General features: G+C 44.5%; 1 protein-coding gene across 4 annotated transcripts in view; it reads left to right on the top strand.

Moving 5' to 3' along the window:
- KLHL2 (kelch like family member 2) overlaps positions 1 to 22,767 on the top strand; it is a 166,532-nt gene that overhangs the window by 128,299 nt on the left and 15,466 nt on the right. For all 4 annotated transcript variants that reach the window (XM_088450296.1, XM_088450299.1, XM_088450297.1 and 1 more), the window contains 4 exons: positions 7,738 to 7,935; positions 10,236 to 10,337; positions 12,283 to 12,411; positions 15,710 to 15,850. In XM_088450296.1, coding sequence (XP_088306422.1) covers positions 7,738 to 7,935; positions 10,236 to 10,337; positions 12,283 to 12,411; positions 15,710 to 15,850 — 570 coding nt within the window. The remainder of the gene's footprint in view (positions 1 to 7,737; positions 7,936 to 10,235; positions 10,338 to 12,282; positions 12,412 to 15,709; positions 15,851 to 22,767) is intronic.

The following is a 22,767-nucleotide window of genomic DNA, read 5'->3' as shown; positions in this document are numbered from 1 at the left end:
TGCCCCCATAGTAATCCCACCTCCTGGTAGTGCCCCCAGTAGCCCTGTCCCCCCCCCCCCCCCTCCGCAGTAGAGAGAGACTTAATAAAAAATTTAAAAAATCACTTACCTGAAACTCCCGCTCCTGGTCCCATCGCCAACAGCTCCTCCGGCCGCTTTGCATGGGAGAGACGTCATTACTCATGACGTCTCTCCCATTACCCACTGCGGGAGCCGGAAGATGGCTTCCGCAGTGGGAGCAGCAGCAGCAGATGAGAGTCTGACAGACTCTCAGCGGCTGCTGATTACAGCAAACACACAGCTGCCGTGTGTTTGTGCCGTGTAGCGCTGACCGAACTCCGTCCGGTCAGCGCTACACACGCGGTGCAGTCTGTGTCACAGTGACACAGACTGCCCGCGGCCCGTATGACTCTGCGGCCCGGGGGGCACATGGCACCCTGCCCGCCGGCCCAGCCCGCCACTGAGTGTGAGTAGTTTTGTGAGAGTTTCCAGTGTGACTAGTGTTGGAGTGACCCTTTACCAATGTGAGTAGTATATATGGGAGTATAGCAGAAGTAAGGGGGTGTATCACTATGAGTAGGGTAGGTGTGAGCACATACCAGTGTAAATTGTATAGCTTAGAATTGATTGGGTGTGAGGGGTGTACCTGTGTGAGTAGTATAGGTGATAGTACAGAAGGTGTTTTGGTGTAGTAGTGTGAGTAGTATAGCTGGGAGTTGGGTAGGTGTGCACCAGTGTGAGTGGTATAGCTGGGAGTTGGGTAGGGGTGTACCAGTGTGAGTGGTATAGGTGGAAGCAGGATAGGTAAGATGGTTTACTGGTGTGAGTAATATAGGAGTTACAACATACCAGTTTGAGTTTTATATAGATGGCAGTAGGGTATGTGTGAGTGTTCAACAGTATGTGTAGTATATGTTGAAGTAGGATAAGTGTGAGAGTCTACTCGTAAATAGTAAAATGGGAATAGGTGAAGTGCAAGTGATACGGGTTTGAGTTGTATAGGCAGAAGTTGGGCATGTGTGATGTGTTTCAGTGAAAGTAGGGTAGGTGTGAGAGTGTAACTGTGTGACGTGGAAGTACAGTAGGTGTGATAGTGTAACTGTGATGTGTTTCAGTGGAATTAGGGTAGGTGTAACTGTGTGACGTGGGAGTACGGTAGGTGTGATAGTGTAACTGTGTGATGTGTTTCAGTGGAATTAGGTAGGTGTGAGAGTGTAGGGAAAAAAAAATTCCCTCCAGCACACTGTGAACCTTATGAACAGGGGACTGCTTCGGCAGTCCCAAGCAAGTTTTTTTTTTTTTCCCTATGAGTAAGCAAGCAGCACTAGGCGTCCGGATGGACGCCCGTGCTGCTGCTCTGTCTACCCCCGCCGGCACCGCAACACCAGTGAGTGAACTGGTGATTTCGCCGGGCATCAGTGGAGTGCCGCTGAGCCAAGGACTGCAGCCGGAGACATCGGGGATGCAGGTAAGGTGGTTCCCCGCTGGCCGCTGACGGCAGGGAACCACGTGGCAGTCAGTCTGTGCCTCCAGCAGTGGAGACATGCCGGAGGCCGCTGTAGTGAGGAACCAGGGTAGACTGCTTCCCCCTCTAGACCACCGGGCATGAAATTCTGGCAGCTGGGGATAAAAGGCGGCGGCCATGTACAGACAGTGTGCCCGATGGATCCATATTGCCTAGGGGAGGTAGGCTCTCCCCAGCGGCCCCTCCCCCAACCCAGACGCTGGTCAAGAGACGAGGTTTCCCGCGTCTGGGTTGCTCCTCCCTGTATATGAGACGGCCAGAGACCACTCTCAGGTGCTTTCGGTGGCTGCGATCTCAGGAGGTTCGGTCAGTCTCCCTGTATACCTCCTTAGGTGGCCAGGTTATACAGAGCTCAATATCCTACTTGGCCTTTCTGCTGTTCGTAGTTGACTACGAGAGTGTGTATATATATATATATATATATATATATATTTATTTAATGCAGGTACCAAAGATCATCATATATTTTATATATATATATATTTGCATTGTATGTGACCTGCGTAAGTCTGCTGTATGTTATACTGCCTTGCTTTTTCCAGAATCACTGTCCGTTATAACTATCACTGCTATTTCTCCTCATAACCCTCTGCTACAGGTGTGCGGGTTATTTTGAGGATGATCACTGTCACATTGTATTAAATTACTTTGCATAACATTGTGTGTATTGTTATGGCCAAAGAAAACGAGAAGCAGGAGGCGAAAGTGCCTGTGCTGGTTTCATGTATGGCCTGTCAGGCAGGGTTGTCCCCTCAGGATTTTATACAGAATGGATTATGTGGTCACTGCTACAAAGAGTCACCACATGTCCAGCCTACCAGCTCCTGGGCAGGAACCCCCTTGGGCTTCTTTTTCACAGATCATGGTGCAGGTTGTAAACCGGTTATCTGCTCCGATGCTGCCCCTACTATGGGGTACCCTCAGCAGCGACAACCTACTATGTTTATAAATCCGTCTTGGATGGATGTTTATGCCCACTCAAGTCCAGCGTATGGCTCCGTCAACTGCTGCATTTCAGCAAACGCTGCAAGCAGTTAGGCCGGTACGGCCTAAAACCAGAAGGCAGTCGGCTTCCTCCTATCACTCCGTCAAGCCTGCAGACTCTGATACATCTTCAGATGAATGTGAGGAGATACAGGGCTCCTCTCAAGAGTCTCACTCAGGAGAGGAGGACCATTTTCCAACAGCAGATGTACCCTCCTTGATTAGGGCAGTCAAAACTGTTTTAAACATTGATAGTGAAGAGCCAGATCCTAGGAAGGATCCGGTGTTCAAACGCCAGAAGGTTGTTAAATCTGAGCATCTCTCTGAACTTATGGGGGAACCATGGAATTCTCCGGATAGACTATTCCATGTTACAAAAAAGTTACAGCTTTATACCCCCTCTCACCGGACGAATGCAGTAGGTGGGAAGTTCTACCAATGGTAGATGCTCATGTGGCACATCTGGTCAGGAGCGCTACATTGCCCATTCCATCTGTATCCTCAAGGATTCCACAGATAGAAGACTTGAAGCCTGTCTCAAGGTGGTTTTTTCTCTGTCAGGGGCTGTTGCCAGCCCGGCCATGGCCACGGCCTGGGTATCTAAGGCCATTGAAGAATGGACAGGGGCACTGAAAAACACTTTTCTCGAGGCTTCCAGAGAACAACTGACAATTATCTCCTATATCAATCCATAGAACAACTGACAATTATCTCCTATATCAAGGAGGCAGTCTAGTACCTGGGAGAGGCGGCATTAGACACCGGTATTCTGACTTCTAAGGTGTCAGCTGCCTCAGTTGTTGCTCGCAGAGCCCTATGGTTAAGGGACTGGAAAGCAGATACAGGGTCGCTGCTGGATTCAGAGGTAATAATCTGGGTTCCGGTAGGTCAACAAAGAAGGGGTTTTTATTCCAACTTATGTTTGATCCAAAAACCCAATGGGTCCTACCGGCCTATTCTGAATCTGAAAGGTCTCAACACATTTATCCGGTTGCCCAAGTTCCGTCTGGAAACCCTTCTTTGGTCAATTGTTTTGGCAATGGAACCGGGGGATTTTGTGGTGTCTTTGGACATTCAGGACGCATATCTGCATGTGCCAATTATACCTTCCCACCAAAGGTTTCTGCAATTTGTGGTTCTGCAGAAATATTTCCAATTTCAGGCGCTGCCTTTTGGTTTGTCAACAGCCCCGCGGGTGTTTACCATGATAATGGCAGTAATACTGCCATACTTGGACGATCTCCTGATATTAGCACAATCTCCAGAGGTATTGCAGCATCATCTCAGACTGACAATTGCCTGTCTACACAAAGTCTTAGCTTTTTCCACTGCAACAGATGGTGCATTTGGGTGCACGCCTGGATTCTCTGGTACAAAGGATATTGCTGCCAGAAGACAAGATTGTGGCCCTTCAATTGCGGGTTCACAGATTTCTCCGCTGTCAGTCAGTATCTGTCCACTCAGCAATGCAGGTTCTGGGGTCCATGGTGTTCACATTCAACATGGTGGAATATGCTCAGTTCCACCCCAGACCACTGTAAGAGCTGATCCTCTCCCAGAACCAGAGGTTCGCCTGTCCATCTCATGGTGGTTGCAGACGTAATCTGAACAAGGGTAGCCCCTTCTGGATTCCAGATTGGGTGCTCCTCACTATCGATGCCAGCCTCCGTGGATGGAACGCAGTGACAGGTCGGCACACATTTCAGGGTAGATGGACGTCCAAGGGTCTCCTGTCTATAAACATCCTGGAACTGCGTGCAGTATTCAGAGCACTCGTTCAGGCACAGGATATACTGAAGGGCAGGCCTGTCCAAGTACAGTCCGACAACGCCACTGCAGTAGCCTACCTCAACCATCAGGAAGGCACGCGAAGTCGGGCAGCCATGGCGGAAGTGACAAACATTCTGGTCTGGACAGAATGTCATCTTCCATCAATCTCGGAAGTTTTCATACGAGGAGTCCTCAACTGGGAAGCGGACTTCCTAAGTTGGCAGGATATACACGCTGGTGAATGGGCTCTTCATCCAGATGTATTTCAGAGTCTTGTGGACAAATGGGGACTACCAGAGGTAGACCTCATGGCCTCAGGCCACAACCACTGGCCACCCTGAGGGTTAAGGCATCTGCACTCTGTTTGGTTTCAGCGAAGAATCGCCCCGCTGCCTGATGTTAGGACATTTTTTCTGGGTGTTCTGAGGGTTCAGCCCCCCTTTGTCTCTCTGGTAGCTCCGTGGGATTTATCTTTGGTTCTCAGGGCTCTACAGGCTCCCCCATTCGAACCCCTGAAATCAGTAGACCTTAAGTGGTTGACAGCGAAGACCATTTTTCTTCTTGTTATCTCCTCTGCCCGCAGAGTCTCTGATTTGGCAGCCCTTTCTTGTCGTTCTCCCTTTTTGATTTTTCATCAGGATAGAGCTGTTCTTCGTACCAGGACGGGTTACCTTCCTAAGGTTGTATCCCGCTTTCATGTAAATGAAGAAATTGTAGTTCCAGCCTTCCAGTCTTCAGGCCTTTCTGTAGGTCAAGCTTCTCTGGATGTTGTATGTGCCCTATGTATCTACGTGGATCGCACCAACTCCATTAGGAAATTGGATTCTCTTTTTGTGTTGTATGGCTGTCATAAGCGTGGCTGGCCAGCTAACAAACAGACTCTGGCTAGGTGGCTTCATATGACGATTTCTCAAGCTTACACAAAAGTTGATCTCTTTGTTCCAAATATAGTGACAGCACATTCCACTCGATCCGTGGGACCATCGTTGGCATTTCGTCGTGGTGCCTCTGCTGAACAATTGTGCAAGGCAGCCACATGGTCTTCCATCCACACTTTTCAAAAATTTTACGAATTTGATACATTTGCATCTCAGGATGCTTCATTTGGGCGTCGGGTTCTCCTTTCTACTAAACACGAGCATCCCCACCCTGAAGGGAGCTGCTTTGGGACATCCCCAAGGTAATTCCCGTGGACCCTATGGACCCCGAAGAAGAAAATAAGACTTATGGTTTAACATACCTTTTTGTTAACTCTTTTTCTTCGAGGTCCACAGGGCACCCACCCTAATGCACATGGTGTTATCTTTTTCTTTTGTATTTCAATTTTTCCCTCTTCTTAGAGATAGTGTTTCTGTGGTACAATTGTTCTTCCTTCTCCTCTTTCCTTCTCCTGTCTTGGGCTTGATAACAAACTGAATGCCTGTAGCCAGGGGCGGGGTATCTATGGAGGAGGACCCAGTGCATTCTGGAAGCTAAAGCTTTTAATGGTTTGGTGCCTGGATCACTCCAACCACATACCCCAAGGTAATCCCTGTGGACCCTATGGACCTCGAAGAAAAAGAGTTAATAAAGGTATGTTATACCATAACTTATTTTTTTGCCAATGTTTGTGTATTTTTCGACGATTTTTCTATCGTGCTATCCAATTAAACCCCGTTTATTACAGACGAAAATTTTCTGTTTTTCTCACGAAAATACATAGGATCTGTGAAAAGTCACTGACCTATGTATTTTCTTTGCCGCAATCGGGAGAAAAACACCTTTTTATCAGAGATTTGGTTTCACCTGCCTGAGGCAGGGGAAACAAAATTACCCCCCATAATTGCATACTGTTGTGCCACATGATAACAGCACATACATAGATATATTAAGTTGAGAGCCAACTCACCTAAATGTACCCCAGAGACCTCCAAATAGCACTACATGAACCAGCACACCCTCCCATTGCTGGTCCCATCCATGTCTCTAAGAACAGCAATACAAAATAGTGGTTGCTTATGATCAACTAAATAGTTTTTCATAGGTGCTTGTAAAGGGAAAGGTTTACTCTAGACTAGAAAAAAAAGGTGTGAGAGTGTAACCGTGTGATGTGTTTTAGTGGGAATAGGGTAGGTGTGAATAGTATTTGTGGGAGTAGGGTAGGTGTGAGCATGTAATCGTGTAATGTGTTTTGGTGGGAGTAGGGTAGATGTGTGAATGTAACCGTGTGATGTGTTTTGGAGTGAGAGTGTAACCGTGTGATGTGTTTTGGTGGGAGTAGGGTAGGTGTGAGAGTGTAACCTGGTGATGTGTTTTGGTGGGAGTAGGGTAGGTGTGAGAGTGTAACCGTGTGATGTGTTTTGGTGGGAGTAGGGTAGGTGTGAGAGTGTAACCTGGTGATGTGTTTTGGTGGGAGTAGGGTAGGTGTGAGAGTGTAACCTGGTGATGTGTTTTGGTGGGAGTAGGGTAGGTGTAAGAGTGTAACCGTGTGATGTGTTTTGGTGGGAGTAGCGTAGGTGTGAGAGTGTAACCGTGTGAATAGAATTTGTGGGAGTAGGGTAAATGTGAGAGTGTATAAGTGAGAATAGTATAAATGTGAGGTTCTACCAGTGTGAGTAGCATAGGTGGGAGTACAGATGGTATGATAGTGTACCAATGTAAGTAAGTATAGGTGGGAGTAGAGTAAGGTGTATTAAGATGATGATGATTGGACATGGTAGGGTATTCTATAGTGGGTTGTGACACAGGAGAAATTTTGTAGATGGTTGTTTGGGTTTGGGTACGGGATGCCGGCACTCAGGAACCCGTCGGTCAAAATCTAGATGCCAGCATCCTGACCAGGTTAGAATCCTGACTAGGAGAGGTGAGTATGCTAACCTAACCCTGCCCCTAACCCTCCATCCGAGGTGCCTAACACTAACCTCCCCCACTAGTGCCTAACCCTAACCTCCCCCTCCCCGGTGCCTAAACCTAACCCTCCCCTTGTGCCTAATGCTAACTTTTCCCCCTAATCCTGCTACTAACCTTCGGGATCCTGGTGGTCGGGATACCGGCGCAGGTATTCCTATAAGTTTTGGAATCAAGGCGTCTGCGTTGTGAACGTCGGGATTCTGAATGTATCCCGGGTGGTAGTTAGTTATCTGTTGTGTTTTTAAGAGCTTTTAGGTGATATTGAGCAGATTGATATGGATTGTGAAGGCTATGGGTAGACAGTATGAAGATTTGCAGAGTGGTGTGAGAAGATGATCACTATTGCTGCTGCATATAAAAAGCATTGAAGCAGGTGACAAAGAAACATTGAACGTGGTATTTGTCACAATAAACAAGGAGAAATAAGTTAATCAAATCAGACATTTGACTTAAATTAGTAAAAAATTATATATAGATGGTACATATTTTCACTTTGCTACTTGTTAAATTCTAACTTGATTTTTCATTGAAATGACATTATGACTGGTTAATGATGACTGTCTATTTAGGTGTGGTTTACATGAATGGACATGTCTTTGCTGTTGGTGGATTTAATGGCTCTCTCAGAGTGCGTACAGTAGATTCATATGACCCGGTGAAGGACCAATGGATAAGTGTGGCGAACATGCAGGACAGGAGAAGTACTTTGGGGGCGGCAGTCCTGAATGGGCTCCTGTACGCTGTTGGAGGTTTTGATGGTAGTACAGGTAAATCTGGCTTCTGTATGATTCCTCACTGTAAGGCAATATTGTAAACAGCTCCATGTTTATCCTCGATAAGCTCTTGACAAACAGGACTAAAGCTGGGTACACCCTATACGATTCATCGAGCCGATATATCGTACAAATTGTAGTGTGTACACCCGTTATGTCATTAAAATGTCCCATCTGCTATGCTGCACAGCAGATTGGATGATACAATAAACGACGCGGTGTAGTTACATGCAGCATGTAATGATGCATTGTGCTGTCGTAGCCAGAATGGCGCACTTGATGTATCGTTACATTGGACGCTGGTTCGCACCGTCGTATGGTGTGTACCCAGCTTTTGCTTTCTATTTCTTGTCTAATATAGTCATAGATTGACATTCTAAACTAACACTATAATCCATCAGAATTAGATATCCAGTGCAGTCATTGCTGCTTCATACTGTACCTATTTTTGTGCCATCGTGTCTGTGCACAGATACGCACTTGCATAAGCACTGCAAGACCGTATCCATTGCAGATGACCTTGTATTATTGCAAACCCGACTGAGCATAAACAGATCTGGGTGTTCCATAATAATGCAACTTTTTTTATACATAAATACTAAATCAGAATGTTGCTTCCAAGACCAGATATTCCATTGAAAGATGCTGCACTTGTTTTTATTCATTTACGATTTGGAAGGAGTGACAGATGATGTTTACACCAGTTCCAGCTGACAATAGTGCTTGTCTAGAACTTAGGGACTCTTACTCAATGTAGGTATATTTTTATATAAGAAAAATAGTTTTATCACCTTTGCTGCTAAGTCTTTTCACTGCTTCAGTGCCCACACACATACCGTACCTTCTTTTTTCAGAAGACTTTGTATTTTTCATAAATACTGTTTTTATAACTCAATGCTAGAATGCCCAGTGGTTTACATGGTAAAATTGTGGAAAAATCAAACATAAGTTAGGAAAATGCTCAGATTAACATTGATTGCTTACTCTGCTGACTAGCTCAAGGTCTTCTGAAAAACATTTGTCTTTTTTATTTTTTGCTGTAAAATTTAATGTATACCACTTTTTTCTCTATAGTGTAATTGGCATATTGTGTGTCTGGTGATCCCCAGGAATATCCACTAAGCAGCAGCACTTCTTAAAAGAAGGGGTCTCCCCTCTTTCAGACAAGGAAACATAATGCCAGTATAAGCCATGATCCCTCTTTCAGACAAGGAAACCTAATGCCAGTATAAGCCATGATGTAGAGTTCATGCTCTTTAAGAGTCTATCCCCGTCCTTGTAGCCTTTACGTATTTGCTGAAAAACAGCTATTGATTAAGGGCCATTTCTGTGAATAATAATAAATGTTGCCCTTATTGGCGCTGTGTAGCAAAGTAAATCGGAACGTACACAAATGCAGGGCAATACAGAACATAGGCTGGGATCAGTCCCGTGCTTCACTTCTCCATTGTGCTGCTTCTCTTTTGCAAAATATGTCTTTAATGAAACGCATCTAGCTACAATGTGGGCCTGGGAGCGAATTCTAACAGAAGGGTGACTATTAACACATGGGTGAAGCAGCATAAAGGTGCGGTGAAGCCGGGACTGACCCCAGCTCATGTTTTGTCTTGCCCTGCATTTATGTGCCTCCTGGTAGGAGACTAAGTGCAATATATTAAATATATGAGGTTTTTATGCTTTAAATGCTGTACTGGATATATTTTTGTCTGCTTTCTAATGGGACACCACAATTATGAATATTTGGCAAACTTTATCCGGAGAAATGTTCATCGCATCGCAAGATCGAGCCTACATGCTGCTCAATCTGTCAATTTGATGAACGACCCAATGCTTGTAGAGGCGGCTGGTGAACAACATATCGTGCGGACGTTCACCAGATCATGTGGTGTCAGACGAACGCACGATATGTTGTTCATTGCATCTTGCCTCGGCCGGGTACACACACCGTAGTGTGTGTACCTGGCATTAGAGTATTGATCTTGTCCAACTACAACGGTGTGGATTTGGTGTTCCTGTTGGAAATAAAGGATCACCTTTTATTTGCCTACATTCAGAGGTGTATATGTTCTATAAAAGGGTAATGCACTACTACATGGTTTATTTTTTTAATTTTTAGTATTGCAAGTTTGCTGCCTTTTTATTAACAAATAAACAATGTAATGCTGAAAAGCTGAAGTGTGCCGACTAGGAAAGATAGGGCCACACATGTCAGCTTCTAGCATTTAAGACTCTGGCCCTTGATAAAACTGCAGATTATATGTGAGTAACAAGGTATATTTTGCATTGTTTTGCAGGCCTGGCAACAGTGGAAGCATATAATGTAAAAGCTAATGAGTGGTTTCATGTTGCACCAATGAACACTAGGAGGAGCAGTGTTGGAGTCGGTGTTGTTGGGGGTGAGCTTTGATTAAAATGTATTTATCTTTGTTGGATAATGGTATTGCACATCCAGAAAGTAAGGGCACGTGTGTGGGATCTGATACCAGTCATGCAGAGCAGCTGTAAGCCAACACACAGTAACACGTGAGACTGAATTCTCAGGACGTTCACTGATCTCAGTCTTCCCTGTTCTTCTTTTTTCCTGTGTTACTGTGAGATCATTATTTCTTTTTGCTACTACTTATTTTGTCATTCAGCTATCTGTAAGGGCAAAATACATGTTTTACCAAGAAATGGGTGTAATGAGTCTTTTAGGGGTATTCAATGTGGGAGTGAAAACATCGTTTTTGCGTTAATATCACACCTATGACGTCATTATCACAGGTTTTAGTTTTACACCGTATTCAATTTCAAAGACTTTTCGCAGGTTCGAAAAGTCTTTGATAAAAAACGGGGATAACTTTTCACCATTGAATAGGTGTCGAAAAAAAGTGCAGAATTGGGGTTTAGGGGTGCAGGCTTAAAAAAAATAGCCTGCAACCCTGGCAATGACATTTAAAAAAGAACTGTGTCAAAAAAAGTTTAAAAAAAAAATAGGGACACCCCAAAAAATTGATTTAAAAATTGGGTTGAAAAAAAAAAATGGGAAAAAATTGTTTAACAATAGGGAAATAGGTTCAGGGCTATTCTGTATGTATGCGGCAGGTGTTTTCTAGAATAGATTTATAGCGGCAGGTGCACAAATGCAGAATTTTTAAAAACTTACTTTAGGTACATCAAAATATGCTAGTACCCATTTTCATGTACCCCAAATTTGATGGGACCACTTAAAAAAACGAAAAAAATAACCTAAGTGCTCTTCTGCATCACTTCTTCAAAGTCGGGAAAAAACACCTGCTGCGGCTATTTAAATCCCTGACTTTCAATAACAGGCTAAAACGGGGGTACCCATAGTGATTCCCCATGTTTTTACAACTTTAGGGGGGTCCTACAATTTTTTTAAGGAAAATTTTGTAACTTTACGCAAATCCCACTTCGCAGGCTCCCGTTTTCGTTAGTTTCATATTGAATACGGGGATAAGCGGGCGCGCGCCCGATACTTTAACGCAGGTAAAATCTCCGATATGAAACGTTAACTTCGACAGCGAAGTTTACGTTTCATATTGAATACCCCTCTTTGTGTCTCTTGAATCTCATAGTACAGAGGTTCCCAAACGCGGTCCTCAAGGCTCCCCAACAGTACAGGTTTTAGAGATATTGAGCACAGGTGGTTAAATCAAATTGACTGAGATACTAATTAAGTCACCTGTGCTCAACGATGGATACTGTATCTCTCAAGGTGCGTACACACACAACGATTTTTTGAACGATTTAACTATAACGACGTCATAATCGTTCAAAAAAACGTTCAGTGATAAACACTGAACGATTATCGTTCATGTGCGTTCACATTTGTCGATTGTAGTTTGTAGTTCAGTCAGACTAGCCAACTGAACGGTTTTCAATAGAAGTTGCAACATTGTTCCTTCAACACACACAAAGTAGTTTATTATGTAAAGTAAAACCAACTACTTTATAAAACTATTTTCGTTCACTTTTTCAAGGGAAAAACTGAACAAAAATCGTTCATTACTTACATCGTTGTGTCTGTACGCACCTTCAAACCTGAACTGCTGGGGAGCCTTGAGGACCGCGTTTGGGAACCTCTGTCATAGGATCTTCTTGTATGCTTGAACGGTGTTCCATAAAACATTTTAACTTCACGGATTGTATCTACTGTCAATGGCATAAAGATACCTAAACACACACATTTCTGTTACTGATATTGCATTTCTCAGCAAACTCTGAATATGCAGCTTCCAAAAAAGAGTGAACAATAAAACACAATCATACCTGCAGCCGATGTGATGAAGTTAATCCTGCATTATTTACAATTTGTTACTTTTTTACCTATTTTTTCAGGTATGCTCTATGCTGTTGGTGGTTACGATGGAGCGTCACGCCAGTGTCTTAGTACAGTTGAATGTTATAACCCTAGTACCAATGAATGGAGCTACATCTCAGAAATGGGCACTCGGAGGAGTGGAGCAGGTATAAAAAAGATGATATGTAAGAAACACAATCTTCCTATAGGCCATTACATGTCTTATCATGTCAGTATTGGGCTAGCAGGGCAAGCTGTGGGATTAAAAGTCCACAAAAAGCTACTCTCGCTGTAAACATATTTAATATAATTTTCTTCAGGCGCCATAGGGCTCCACAGGGTGACATTGGGGGTGTAGGTGGGACCTGGAGGACCGGACACCAACAGCAAAGCTTTTCAATCCCAGGATGCTCTGGTTCTTACCCCCTATACCTCTTTACCATAACTCTTCTTATTACATTTCAACATGCTGCAGATCCTCATATGAGTCCATGCAGATGGTCTGTATCATGTTACCTGTGAGGAAAGCAGGTTATCAAAGGACATTTGCCAAGAGTCTAAAATGACAGATACCTGCTCCTACAGAGATATCATGCACCATACATAGTTTTAGGGCACAATACCTATTTAATCTGCAACACCATAGGATAGGTTAGAAAATAAATAACCTTTATTTACAGTATCATAGGTTAACAGGTACAATGCCTAGTGTAAATATTATTGTTAAACTGTCTGTTAAATTACAACAGATGGTTAGTCTATGTAAATGGTTATGTACAGTAGTAATGTGCTAGAAGTCATTATGAGATACATGTGGAAGGTCAGTTGGGCAGTTCTGACAACCCCACTACTATCTGGTCCAACCATCATTTAGTTAGGATCTTGATGCTGTTAATAAAAATTAGTTTTACCAGTCTTTGTGGGCGGCAGAGTGATTAAAAAAGACCCACATATAGTCACTTCGCCCATCATTACACTGACCAGGATCCTTTATAATTTTAGATTATAGACCTATTGCACTGCCTTTATTTGTCAGCATCCATTTGCAAATGACTTAAGTAGATAAAGCTAGAACTTCAATACCAAAGTAGAAGGTACCCGCACCAGACAGTGTTGGCAGACTTGTATAGTCAACGCTACACAGACTGATATTCAAGATGCTACCAGGGAAACAAGACTGTAGTCACTAAATATATACACAGAGAAATGGGTTGCCCTTACTGGCTCACTGACTAGTATGTGTAACATTGGCTGAATAATATAAGATTAAAATAAATATATTGATCTCCATTAAAAGCATTCCTAGACTAAGCTGTTGTCTTGGAATGTGTTTGTATGCAAATCAATCAATATATTTAGTTTTATATCATAGAACCAAGTGTTGGACATACAAGTCAGTATCCCAGTAAGGGTAACCGGTTCTCTTTGTGTATATATTCAGTATCCAATACACAGCATGCCTGAAGATAACCAAAACATTTTAATGAACTCAATGTATGCATGGAAGTCTTGTCTAATTATTACAAATTGGATGTAGTGTTTATTGTAAACTAGCTGGCATACCTGGCGTTGCCCGGGTTGAAGACTGGAGCCTGAAGTACACCTGCAGCTTTTATTTGTTTACATTGTCCTCGCCTATAACACCATTCCATTGATCCTGAAAAGGACCCCCATTCCATTGATCCTGAAAAGGACCCCATTGTTTGCTAACATGCATGCAAACAGTGGCATAACTACCGTGGGTGCAAGGGGTGTGGCAGCTATGGTTTCCGAGCCTCCTCTGTGGGTTTTGGTGTCGGGTCGCCAGCCGATTACAGCTGCCGCACTGGCAGGCAGTCATGGAGAGACAGCGCCACCGTTCGATGAGGCAGTCGGAGCTCATTGACCGGCGATTCAAATTGCGCCGGCACACTCTGTCCATGTCTGCCACTGCCTGCCGGTGCACCAACTGTAATTAGCTGGCGACCCGGCCCCAAATCCATACCTGCTGGTTGCACACAGGGGGAGGCGAGAGGCTGCTGGAGGGACACTGGGAGGTGAGTTGCAGGAGGGGGCATAATGTTAAAGGGGCACTAGTTTTGTGTAGGGATGTGCAGGCTCGGATAGGTTCGAGTTTGCACGCCGAGTTCGGATTTTTCCCTCCAAAAAAACGGAACTCAGAAAGAGGCTAAACGTCATCTTGCATGGACAAACATCATCATTCCTGGACTTTTGTCCAGGAATGATGATGATTGTCCATGCAAGATGACGTTTAGCCTCTTTCTGAGTTCCGTTTTTTTGGAGGGAAAAATCCGAACTCGGCGTGCAAACTCGAACCTATCCGAGCCTGCACATCCCTAGTTTTGTGTGGAATAATGTGCTATATGGGGCACTACTACCATGTGGCATAATCTGTAATGGGCATTACTGTGTGGTATAATGTGTAAGGGGCATTACTGTGTACTTTGTAAGGCTCTGTGGGACACTTGTGGTACTATAGAAAGGATAATAGTGTAAGGGTCATTAATGTGTGGCGTAATGTATAAGGGCCAGTACTACTGCGTGGCATAATGTATATAAGGGTTACTACTTTGTGGCATAAGCGAATTGGGCTGTGTGGGGGTAAGTATGTTGTTTTTTTTACCTCTGGGAGGCCCGTTGTGGGCTATGTCGCCCACAAAGTTCTCCCTTGCATGCAAACACAGAGGCTCTAGATTTAATATGAACTTGCATAAGACATCAAAATTGCTCAGACTGAGATTAAAAGGATACTTTTGTAGCTTTCTCACAGGTTTTTGGCACACTGACAATTTCCACTGGAGCCAGCCCCGGATCCTGTGTATTTTGAGTGTCCCCATTTTTTTAGAGATTGTGTGACAGTGTGTGGCCCTGACATAGTTCAAACCTAGGCAAAAACCTAATCCTGGTCAAACTATACCACCCTGTCAAATTTGGTGGAGCTAGGTCCAAAACTGTGGCCGTGCATAAAGGACAAATGGGCAGACGTACAGACAGACACGCTTTCTCGCTTATTATATAGATTAATAAAAAATAATTCCAGTATGTGAAGAAAACTTTAGTAAAGTCATCTCTCTTGGTGCTGGGGCAGTGCAAAGCAGCAAAGTGTGGAGATACAAAATATCCTTTGAACATAAAGCTAGAGTAGAGGAGTGAGGTACTGAAAATGGTTATACATCATTATAACCCTACGAGGTGGGTGCACAAAGGTAGTATAGTGAGTAATCTAACTTCTGGATAACTGCATACTATAAAGCAAAAGGTGTATGAAATGTGGTGGACAAATAAAGCTTCTGGTTCAGCTATTTCAGCATCATTACCAAGCATCTCAGAGCAAATGTACCACAAGCAAAGGGAAAGCGCCTATGGTTTCATGCTGTCTTGACTGCATCTGAAAACTACATTACAATGATGCATAAATGTATTTATGATCTGCCATAGATGTATCTAATATTTCTTCATTTCCAGGTGTGGGAGTCTTAAACGGATTGCTGTATGCCGTTGGAGGCCACGATGGTCCATTAGTTAGAAAAAGTGTTGAGGTTTTTGACCCCTCTACTAATCTGTGGAAGCAAGTTGCTGACATGAACATGTGCAGAAGGAATGCAGGTATGTGCTATGATATGTGGTATATGGTGGACAATAGCAGAGGTATGCGTAATATTCTGCACAAAAGTCTGTTAATATTTGTTGTCATTGATTGACAGTCTGCTGCCATGTCGGGACGGGGCAAGGGGCGTTTCCCAAAATGGAGGTGTTTAGCTGCCTTTGTGTTGGGAGTGACGAAGCCAGGATCTTCGTGGGCTGACAGGGATTTCCTGGCCTCTTTCAGCATCTGTGGCAGCTGGCTTGTGTGGCCCCATGGGGCACTTACCTGGCCGATGCCATCGCAGTTGGTCCAGTGTTGCGTTCTAGAATGCATCTCGGATCAGTAATGCATGCAGGAGGCATGACTCCTGCTGCATCACCATATTAGAGCTATCGCAGCTGCTATATAGTTAGTAGCGATAGCTAGTGCGTCCGCAGCTGAATCAGGCCCTCAGTGGGTAATTTGCTGTTAGTTTTGTTTATTGCCAAAATACGTTGAACTACACTAATTACGTGAAAAGCGCTAGATGTGTCACCAGTGGACACCTAGGTGCTGTGCAAGGACCTTTTGCGGATACAAAAAACAATACCATTTTGTCATTACTAGGCCTAAATATAATTATAGTTTATAACATTAATTACAGAACAGGTCATTATATTTGAAAAACAAGCAAAAAAATACATACACTGTATCTAAATGCACCCCTAAACCATACAATGCTTTTTTTAATAAACTGCTAATTTTTGCATTATAGCTTTATTAGATGTCAGTTACTCAATTCTAGGCTTCTCTAATCAAGCCGCTGAATCTATCTGTGGCTTTGGCCTATAACGTCGCACACCGCCTCTTCCCCTATGACCCACACTAATTAATGGCAGTCCCCACACACAGTGGTATTGATTAACAGCAAAGCTTGTATCATTGTATTTCTGTACTTCACACAAGGGGCTCAGAAGAGTCTCTAGCCACTTTTATGCTTGGAAATCTTTTTATTTCCCCTCCTACGATCCTACCTCCAGTTAGTCAAGACCAATATATAATAATGTAATTTATTGATTTGTTTTTTAGTTATCTTTCATGCTTGTATTTATGAGATGTCCTTGACTTGATATCATGATATCATAGCCTTGACTGTACACTTTATTACCAGCGCTCATCTTATCACATTTAAGGGGAAATACACATTGTGTAGAAGTAGTGTATAATTTATCCTTAAATAGGTCATTATTTCATTATTCTTTTTTATTATTATTATTTATTTTTGTTTATTTTGTGGATGATAAGGATACTTGGTAAATTTACCCCCAAATGTCTTCGAAATGTAACAAAGCTAAACAAAGTTTCTCAGCGAGTTTAAGTCCGAAATGTCAAACAACTATGATATTATACACTGAGAAGCAGCAGCTGACACATGCACTACACTACTCTGGACATTTGCATGGAGTCTTATATCTAAGCTGACACAGCTAATGTTATATTTGCAGCTTTATAAATTGTACATGAGGCAAATTTGTAATGGAACCTTTGTTACATTGTATACATGCTACAGTAAATGACAGAATATTATACGGCCTGATTACTCATTCTGTTATTAGTAGTGAACTTCGTATAGTTAGTATTTCAGTGTCACCGTGCTTGCCTTGAGATGTGCTTATCTAGCTCTGTCCTTATCATTGCTATATGATGTTACTGAGGGTTACTAGTGTTCAGTTTAGGTTTTATTTAGGGCAGGGTGCTGATCATGAGAGAGGGCATATCTGTGCGCACCCAACAAGGGGACTGGTCTCTCAGGAGGGACCGAGGCCTTATGGCATGACCCCCTAGAGTGTTGGAAAAGGGGGAGGGGGTGACAAGATGCACGGCTGCCCCCAAGCATTGCCTGCACTGTGAACAGATGCCATGCACGTGTTCACCCAGTGGTGAGTGTTCATCCACAACTATCTGCCATAAGGAGAAGCGCAGCAGCACAGCGGGAAAGGGGGCCCAACGAGGTCACCGGGGCACCTCCATAAGGGCAGAGTGCATTTGAGTACTTTAAAATCAGGCAGGGCATGGCACCCCGCTTAAGCAACCTAGTGGGAACGCTACCATTAATGAACACTGAAATAAAAAATCTGGTGTGATGGGCAGCTATGGAGGGTGCTCTTCTGTGACGTAGGTGTACTGCCGCAAATTCTTTGTACTCCAAAATAAACATGCAGAAATGCCTGCTTAAAAATTCTGCGTTTTCCCACGAAGGAAAACATTTATAATATAAGTCTCTCTCCCACCAACAACTCCTAACGCAACACATTTTAACTTTCCATACCTGAACTTTGCTCACCAGAGATTAGATTAAGCATTTCACCTTTGTTGGTTTTTATCCTTACAAATAGCTGCACTAAGTGTTTGTGGAATTTGGAGTTCTTTGTATTCTCTGTAATTTCCTACATTGTGATAGGGCTAATGCAGCATTTAGGGGAATGTGCAAAAATGTTCTCTCGCTGAGATTTTTATTATAGAACTGTGTGTGTTTTATATTGTGTACAACAGAATAACCAGACAAATGCAACACTGATATTGGCAGGCTAGATGTCATATAGAAAAACTAACTGTAGTGAGTGAAATCAACAAATAATAATTTACAGAGATGCAAAGTCTGTTGCCAGGAACACTGCAGGTAGGGAGTCACACAGGCACATTTAATACTAGTGCTTTCCCTGCATTAGTATACAGTACACTAAAGTGCAAAAAGTCATGGGATAGATGCCAAGTATTGTGTAGTACCCCCTCTAGCCCGGAGTGCAGCAACTTGACGTGGCATATATTGCACAAATGGACAGGAGATCTCTGGAGAGATGTTGACCCATGCCATCTGTATAGCTTCCCACAGCTCCCTGATATCTAAGGTGCGAATGGACCTCTCCTGCACGTCCCATTAATGCTTGAATGGGTTCATGTGTGGCCACACCACTCGTCTGAACTCTCCAGAATGCTCCTTGAACCAATTCTAGACAACTTGGGGCCAATGACACGGTGCATTATCCTGTTGGAATGTCACGAATCGGGGTCTTACCATTCCTTTCAGAATCAAACATTCATTTAATCTCTGTTTTCACGACATTCCAGGGACGCCTCCCTGTGATTATCTAATGCACCTGTGTGCTCACCTAGTCAGTCTGACCAATGGCTATTCTCCCCCTCCTATTTAAACCAGTTCCTGTGAGCAACCCATTGCCTGAACAATGTGTTCCTTCCCAGGATAGTGCTAGGCTCCAGGTTTACTCCTGTATCCTGTGATTGTGTCCTCTGTGACTCTATCAGCTACTTCATGGACTCTCACTATTTATCATGTGTCACTGAGTGTCGTCACCTGCCAGCGCCGCAGCTCCCACGCTGTACACAGATCTGCTTCTTCCACTGTAGTCAGCCAGCAAGTTTACAACTACCAGGTCTCCATCTACCACTGTGTAGCGTTATCTGTCAGCACCGCAGATTCCACGCTGCTTACAGAACTGCCATCCATGTGACGCTGTGTTATGTTACCTGCCAATGCCGCAGCCCCCACGCGGCATACAGACCTGGTCCAACCACTTCACCTCAGTCGGCAAGTATACTGCCTTCCATCTGCCGCTGAGTTCCGTTACCTGCCAGTGCTGCAGCTCCCACACTGCATACAGACTTGCTCCAACCACTTTGCCTCGGTCAGCAAGTATACTGCCATCCATCTGATGCTGTGTTACGTTACCTGCCAGCGCCGCAGCTCCCACGTTGCATACAGACCTGCTCCAACCACTTTGCCTCAGTCAGCAAGTATACTGATTTCCAGCTGCTGCTGTGTTCCGTTACCTGCCAGTGGTGCAGCTTCCACGCTGCATACCAACATTACCTCTCAGTGCAAAGCTGGCGAGTACAGCCGCGGTCTTCATTCCATCATACCGCTGGGACAGTGCATGCAAGTTACTTATGCTGTGTTACTCTGTAGTGTCCAGGTTATCAGGTTATACTTATGCTGACTCTGTATTGGTTTCACTGCACTGTGTGTTATTGTCTTGGGCTGGTACAGAGAAGGGTGCTGGTTCCAGGGCTAGGGTTCAGTGTGCAGTATACGGTCTGTACACTGAGGTGTCCAGTAAGCTGTATTACTTATCCTGACTCTCAGTTCCTGAGTTCCTCACTGGTTCCAGCTCCAGGTCTTGCGACACAGCAATACCATAAGACTCCGATTCCTGGCTTGAGTTCTGAGTTCCTATCTACCAGTACTATACTGTATTGAGTTCCGAAGGTCACCCGTGTCCCTGGAGTATATCTCTGGTCTTACTGGCCTTCACAGGTCACTAGGTGAGGGGTTGCCCAGTAGACCTGGTCTGTTTACTCCAGTTCCAGTCCAGTATCCATGCAAATTTCAAGTCTGTGGTTCTTACACTGTCACTGGTGTACCTAAGCTCCTGTTCATACCCATGAGCCAAAGTATTATTAAGCCACTTGGTGTCCTATACACATCCGTCATACCTAAGGGTCCCGAGCCAGATCTAGAGAAAACCCAGACCGTGACATGGAATATTCAATCTTTGTGGGGGTACATGAAGTCCTTGAAGAGCTGCAAATGGCCATCAAGCAATGCAGTTACCGGTCAATGACGTGTTCAGGCGTACCAGCGGACCCAACCACGTGAACACATCCCACACCGTTATGGAACCACCACCAGCCTGCACAGTGCCTTGTTAACAACTGGGGAACATGGCCTCATGGAGTCTGTGCCAAATCTGAACCATACCATCTGCCTGTAACACACCAGACCGCGCCAGATGTTGCCAGTCCTCCACGGTCCAATTAGCGATGTCACAAGCCCAGGTGAGGCGATGTGTCCAGTGTCGTAGTGTTAACAGGGGCACTCTGGTGGGTCTTCTGCTCCAATATCCCATAAAAGCTAAAGAACGCTGCACTGACATGCTTGATATACGTCTGGTACCTGTGTATGTGATTTGAGCCAGAGTCGCTTGTCTGTTACCACTGACATTTCTGGCCAGGCGCCTCAGGTCACGATCATTAAGCACCACTGCACTGTCCATGGTGGGTGGTAATGCCTTCCATAAGGTATTCCCAGGACACACGTAGATAGTGGAATGTTGAATGTCCGCACAACTTCGGATATGGGCACCCACTATTATGCCCTGTTGCCTTGCCATGAGCAGCCTAGCCGGTGTTGAGACTAACTCACGAGATGTCAGAATACAAGTCTGGGCATGCCTACCTTTACCATTACATACTTCTATCCTATTACTTTTGGCACTTCAGTGTAACATAATTGCCTACCCTCCCGATTTGGCCGGTAGCCTCCTGAAAATCGTGTGACGCTCCCAGCCCCCCTGGAAAGGCAGGCAAGTCTGTCTGCCAACCCCCCTGCGCGATAACCTGAGAGGGGGAGGGGGGGGCACGTTGACACGATTCATGCTGAATTGCATCATTTTGGCCCCGCCGCCTGCTTAACAATGCCTAAATGAACAGAGGATATATTGATAGCTTCATTAATAGGCGCAATCCTTACAAATGCAGAGCTCATGTTGGTCTCAATGGTTACTTTGTAAATTTTTCCATAGCCAGATTGCAATGGGACAATCTGTGACATGCAACCTTGTTGTACAGATGTGTCCGTACACATCTTTGCTCTAGTTGCGCTTAAAAGCCCCTCTCGGCGCCAGGTCCTGTGAGAATCTGCTAAAAGTACGTCTAAGTTGCGATGCATCTTAGACACACTAGCAGATTGTGCTGATTAATTTGATATGCGACACTTATATATGAAGTGCTACAATATAGCGGCCGCAGCTTTTTTCATTCCAAGTTCTGTTGTGCTTCATATACAGACTCAGGTGCACACAAGTGTCGCATATCAAATTAATCGCATTGCGACTTAAACACATTTTTGGTAAAAAAAAGACGCCCAAAGCTAGCAGAGTAGCACGGGACCTGGCGGCTCACTCACGCCAGGCAAGTCGCACTGCGTAGCGTATTGAGGCTAGATCTGAGGACACATCTGTAGATTGTAAGATAGTTTATTAATGTTTGTTCACATACTGTAAAGCATTAAGAAGTATGTTGGCACTATGAAGTAATAAGTGGTCTGATCACTGTGTGTGGTCAGAATTGCAAATAAAACCTTTAGATGTGCTGGGGAAAAACTCATATGTTTATTTAACATTGACCAATTGTGCTTCTACAAACATGGTAACTATTAACCACATTTAGTTTTTACGTCAAAACATATTGTATGTATATTTCTTGCATGTGAGAGCAAGTTCATTCACTTTGGCAGCCAAAGCCTCCCCACAAAATCAATAATCTGAACCAGTGGAATACAGCCTTGACTGGTCCCCGTGGAATGGGCAACTATTGAGGGGTTCCCTTGTCATAGTGTGAATCAGTACCAGCAGGGCCGGATAAAGGTCTATGGGGGCCCCTGGGCAACAAACTTATGGGGGCCCCTATATACCACAGTTTCTTTTCACCCTAGTAGGAACATTTTTTTTTCCTTTTTATTCACCTCAGTAGTAATGCCCCTCTTACAATGCCCACTGTAGTAGTGCCCCTTATGCAGTGCCCCCAGTAATGGTCTCCCCAATGCAGTGCCACCTGTAGTAATACCCCTTATGCAGTGCCCCCAGTAGTGGTCCCCCTATGCAGTGCCCCTTATATAATGCCCCCAGTAGTGGCCCCCCTATACAGTCCCAGTAGTGCCCCTTATATAGTGCCCCCAGACCCAGTAGTGGTCCCCCCCTATGCAGTGCCCCTTATATAATTCCCCCAGTAGTAGCCCCCCCTATACAGTGCCCCCAGTAGTAGTCCCCCTATGCACTGACCCTAGTAGTGCCCCCATGAAGCAGTGCCCTCTGTAGCGCCTCCCCCATGCAGTGCCCCCTGTAGCGGCTCCCCCTATGTAGTGCCTGCTGTAGCGGCCCCC

The sequence above is a fragment of the Taudactylus pleione genome, unplaced genomic scaffold (assembly GCF_031769625.1).
Source record: "Taudactylus pleione unplaced genomic scaffold, aTauple2 ptg000513l, whole genome shotgun sequence".
Lineage (NCBI taxonomy): Eukaryota > Metazoa > Chordata > Amphibia > Anura > Myobatrachidae > Taudactylus > Taudactylus pleione.
This window is presented reverse-complemented; position numbering and strand designations above follow the sequence as displayed.